Source organism: Otolemur garnettii, unplaced genomic scaffold (genome assembly GCF_000181295.1).
Source record: "Otolemur garnettii isolate 467f Iridium unplaced genomic scaffold, OtoGar3 scaffold00181, whole genome shotgun sequence".
Classification (NCBI taxonomy): Eukaryota; Metazoa; Chordata; class Mammalia; order Primates; family Galagidae; genus Otolemur; species Otolemur garnettii.
In genome coordinates, this window is record NW_003852576.1 from 506,817 (window position 1) to 511,865 (window position 5,049).

General features: G+C 41.2%; 1 protein-coding gene and 1 pseudogene across 2 annotated transcripts in view; one reads left to right on the forward strand and one right to left on the reverse strand.

Moving 5' to 3' along the window:
- The window catches only part of RFC1 (replication factor C subunit 1), an 83,582-nt gene that overhangs the window by 62,381 nt on the left and 16,152 nt on the right, over positions 1 to 5,049 (reverse strand). Inside the window, exon 2 of the mRNA XM_003800682.3 lies at positions 361 to 489. Coding sequence (XP_003800730.1) covers positions 361 to 489 — 129 coding nt within the window. The remainder of the gene's footprint in view (positions 1 to 360; positions 490 to 5,049) is intronic.
- On the forward strand, positions 3,713 to 4,374 carry LOC100966313 (annotated as a pseudogene). Its single transcript, XR_002770776.1, has one exon. The product of XR_002770776.1 is annotated as a dynein light chain roadblock-type 1 pseudogene (transcript).

Here is a 5,049-nt window from a genome sequence, read left to right on the forward strand (position 1 = left end):
AAAAAAAAAAAAAAAAAAGAAAGAAAGAAAAAGAAAGCTTTCAACTGAAGCCTTCTCCCTCCAGAAATCTAACACCATTTACCTGACCATAGGGGCTCAGGTCTCTATGAGTAAACTTTGGTCTTAAAATGCAAAGTTTGAACATTTAAAAAGGGTTCGATTCTATACCAGGAAAACAGCAAGCTAGGAATGCAGTAAGCCAGATTAATTAGAAATAAGTAACAGCCTTATTCCCTTCCTTCTTCTGCTAAATGAGCTATAATCCACATTTACTCAAGGCTCTCAGCATGTCAAGTTTAAGGACTGAGTTTATGTAACACTTGATACAACGCAAAATATAAGAGTATCTGGAAAACTAACCTTGATTTCCTTTATTCCTTTCTTCGTTTTTAATGTTTCTTCAGCAGACTTTGTTTTCTCATTCTTCTTTACTGTTTCACTTCCAAGTTTCTTTCCTCCTGGTATAACTCCAAAAAATTTCCTAATGTCCTAAAAAGCAAAAGGAGATTCATAAACATTAATAGCAAAAAATTCCAACTCCAGTTGTAAAATGGGCAGCATTTCACACACGCTGGCTTACCCTAAGTAATTTCTCCAAGCTGAGAGAGTTCCACGTGTGCAGGAGCGTCCTTGTTATGTGCAAAACTTACCTGACTTGAGAATAATTTGCCTGGGCCGAGCTCAGCAGCTCATAACTGTAATCCTAGCACTTTGGGAGGCCAAGCCAGATGGATTGCCGGAGCTCAGGAGTTTGAGACCAGCCTCAGCCAGAGTTTAACCCCGTTAAACTAAATAAACTAAAAATAGCCGGGCGTTGTGGCGGGCACCTTTAGTCCCAGCTAGTTGGGACACTGAGGCAAGAGGATCGCTTGAGCCCCAGAGTTTGAGGTTGCTGTGAGCTTTGACTCTGCCCAGCAACAGAGACTGTCTCAAAAAAATAACAATTTGCCTAATGAAAAGTAATATTAATTCTCAGAATATGGCCCAAAACAATGCAAAAATAAGCAAGTGGAATTGTTAAAGATGGCACAAGTATCAAACAGGCAAGCAGCAGGTATTTATTGATCAGTCATATACTCATCCCATCACCCCAGGCACAGTTCAAGGGAAGACGAAGAATTAAAGCAATCCTTATCTGTGGGATTTATACTCCAGTTTGAGAGAAGACTAGTTCTCACAACTCTGATTATTCTTAGTAATTAAAAACCTTGAGATTGGCTCGGCTTCTGTAACTCAGCTGTTAGGGCACCAGCCACATACACTCAGGGCTGGAGGGTCAAACCCCACCCGGGCCTGCCAAACAATGATAATTACAACAAGAACAATAAAGAGCCAGGTGTTGTGGTGGGGACCTATAGTCCCAGCTATTTGGGAGGCTGAGGCAAGAGAATCGCCTAAGCCCAGGAGTTAGAGGTTGCTGTGAGCTGTGACGCCACTGCACTCTACTGAGAGCGACATAGTGAGACTCTGTCTAAAAAAAAAGACTTGTCTCAAAAAACATGTCAGAAATCTGTAACATACACACAAATCACTTTGTGGCTAAGCCAGTAACCAAAGCAAATAAATGAGGTACACAGGTTTGTTTGGTTTTTTAAAAAGTTAAAAGAATTCCCTATTTTTATACCCTGTTTTGTAAATCTCCTGATACAGAGAAGTTACAAATCCATCCTAATTCAGGCTAAGTCTAAAAAATACTGCTTACAGGATACCTCAGTTGTGAAACAGACATTTGTGTCAGATGCTACAGAGAACAATACACAGAGCCATAGTCTGTCTTATAACTTGCAAAGAATCAAATTTGAGGCTGACAACTACTTACTTTATTGCTTCTGGAGGAAATGAGAGTTTCACATCAGAGTTTCACTTTTGAAATTACACAGTGATTCTTCACTCCAACAGTGGTGATTGTTTAAACACACACAGAAAGGGGAGGCGGTGTGTATGCACCGTGGAAACACCAAGACTGTATTGTATGTTAATGATCAGGTTAAAACAAGTAGTGGTTTTCAATCTGTTTTGGGACCACAAATGCTTCAAACCACAAAGAGAAAACAAAACATCATTCAGAGAATGAACTGCTGGCAACACTGCACTGAGCTCTCTGATGTTTGCAAGAAACCTGCACCGCCAGGCCTCAGCACTGCCGCACGTTTCCTTCCTACGCAATTCCTCCCACGCACATCCCCTTTCTTTTCCTTTCTCATTATTTTACCCTCCTCCTCTATGCTCCTCATACTGATGGCAGCATAAAACTAAAAGAAATTACACAATCTTGATCTCACTCAGTCTACACTAAAAGTCTAAACTTTTGGAACAGAATTTTCATCGGAATGGAAGCCATCCTACTCATAGCTTCCCAGGACTGTCTCCAGCGTGAGCAGCTATCTTGGGTGTGAACATCTAAGGGGCAGAGATCAGCAAGTTGGCCCTAATGTATTGACTCGGACTCTTTTTTTTTTTGAGACAGAGCCTCAAGTTGCGGCCCTTGGTAGAGTGATGTGGCATCACAGCTGACAGCAACTTCCAACTCCTGGGCTCAAGCGAGTCTCCTGCCTCAGCCTCCCAAGTAGCTGGGACCACCGGCGCCCGGCACAACGCCCAGCTATTTTTTGGGTGAAACAAGCAATGTTGTTTTTGTCGGGCCCAAGCTGGATTCAAATCTGCCACCTTAGGTGTATGTGGCTGGCACCTTAGCTACTTGAGCCATAGGCGCCGAGCCGACTGGGACTCTTATAATGAGCATTCCCTGCTTAGTAGGTCTTCAAAGATATCATGAAATGCAGAAGAGTAAGTCTAAGATCTACTCATATCCCAAGCAACAGATCTGGACACCTTCCTTACCTGCAAAGAATTCTTGCTGGGTACATAAACAGAAAAAGGAACAAATTTGCAAATGTATTTTTATAATCTTTGCAAGGTTTGGCAATTTTATAATCTTCAAAGCAGAACATCAAGGCTAGAAACCACACATAAAGAAAGGCAGATTTTAATCCGTCATGGGATTTGAGTTTATTTCTAAAAAAAGATCAGACTACACAAAAATGAAATAAAAAATACCATACACAAAGTTAAAATACAAGCAACAGAGCTGAGCACAGAGGAGTCTGAGTTCAGCCTGGTGATCACAGCAAGACCATGCCTCAAAAAAATTTAAAAAGAAAAGGGAACCAGCTTAACAATAGCTACAAACCAATAAAGATAATCCAAGAGAAAAACAAATTAAACCGACTAATAAGCAAAGCATAAAAGAAATACAAATAAGCAATATACATAATAAAAGCTCAATTTCATAAATAATAGGCAGATAAATTAAAACTTGATTTCTTTCCCCTAAGTTTTAAAAGACTGATAATGCCCAAATTTATCAAGGATGTGGGGAAACAGAGGCTCACATACTACACAACTGATGAAAATAAAAAATACAAGTTACTTTATTTCTCTGCCCATTAGTATTTTCATGATGCCACCTGTCTCAGAAGAAGCTGGTGAGGATCACAGGTGGTACAAGCAAAAACCTTCAGCAAGGAACCTGATCCTCCAAATCTCTAACATACTTTCCCACTTGACCACTGAGTGCCCCCCTCAGAGTTTTCCTTTAACTCTAGGAGCCCCACCCCACAATTAGCGACGGGGCCTTTTGCTTCTCAATTTTCCTGATATACTTGATCCTCACATGCCAGGGACTTAGGACACAGAGTGAGCATTTCTCCATGACAAAAATCCCCTCGTGAAGCTCCCTGGAAGACAAACTAGTATATAAAGAATTGAACACAGGACAGCGGAGCTCCAGGATCGGTCAAAAATGGCAGAGGTGGAGGAGACACTGAAGCAACTTCAGAGCCAGAAAGGAATGCAGGGAATCATCCTAGTGAACACAGAAGGCATTCCCCTCAAGAGCACCACAGACGATCCCACCACCACACAGTACGCCAACCTCATGCACAACTTCATCTTGAAAGCACAGAGCACCATGCGTGAAATTGACCCCCAGAATGACATCACCTTTCTTCGAATTCGCTCCAAGAAAAATGAAATTATGGTTGCACCAGATAAAGACTATTTCCTGATTGTGATTCAGAATCCAACTGAATATGCCGCTCTTTTGGTTCCCTGTGTCATTCCTTAATTTAATGCCCCCTAAGAATAATAATATTCATCATGTTAGTGGACCGGCAGGTGGAAATCACTTCAGAGCCCACTCAGACCAATCCAGTGACCACTGGTAGGCTGGGAGCTCTGCTCACTCTGCCAAAGGAATCCTCCCTGCTGCACCAGTCTCTCCCAGAGCTCCCAGGAGGGCCGTCTTTCCTCTTTTCCAGGTTTTGGAGCAAGAGCTTATGAGAAACCCACACCCAGCTTCCTTCTGATCTTCAGTTCACTTTGTCATCCTTGGAAAAGGCTGTTTTTCTTTAACTAAAAATAACTAAAAGGCTTAAAAAAAAAAAGAATTGAACATAATATAGCGCTAAGACAAAGCTAATCACAAGGCAATTAAGAACACCAGAATAATCTCAGTGACTGCATCCTTCCCAAAAGAAACACCTGAACTAGGTCTTAAAAGGATTAGCAGAGAGCTAGAAATCTTCCTGCAGAGTATTTACCCAAAGGAAAGGAAATCAGTATGTCAAAGAGGTATCTGCACAACCCTGTTTATTGCAGCACTATTCACAACACCAAGAAATGCAATCAAAGTTTCCATGAATGGATGAATGGATAAAGAAAACATGACATATATATACACATACACACAATGGAGCATTATAGAATAAAATTCTGTCATTTGTGACAACGTAGATGGTGGAAGACAGTATGTTAAATAAAATAAGCCAGATACAAAAAGACCAATGCCACATTATTTCACGTGGGGAATCTTAAAAAGTTGTTCTCACAGAAACAGAGTACTCCCCGGAGGCTTGGGAGTAGTGGGGTAGAGGAATGGGAAACATTGGTTAACAAACACTAGATTAGAAGAGTAAGTTCTAGTGTGCTACTTCTCAGTGAAGTGATTATAGTTAACAATAATGTATTATGGCTCGGCGCCTGTGGCTC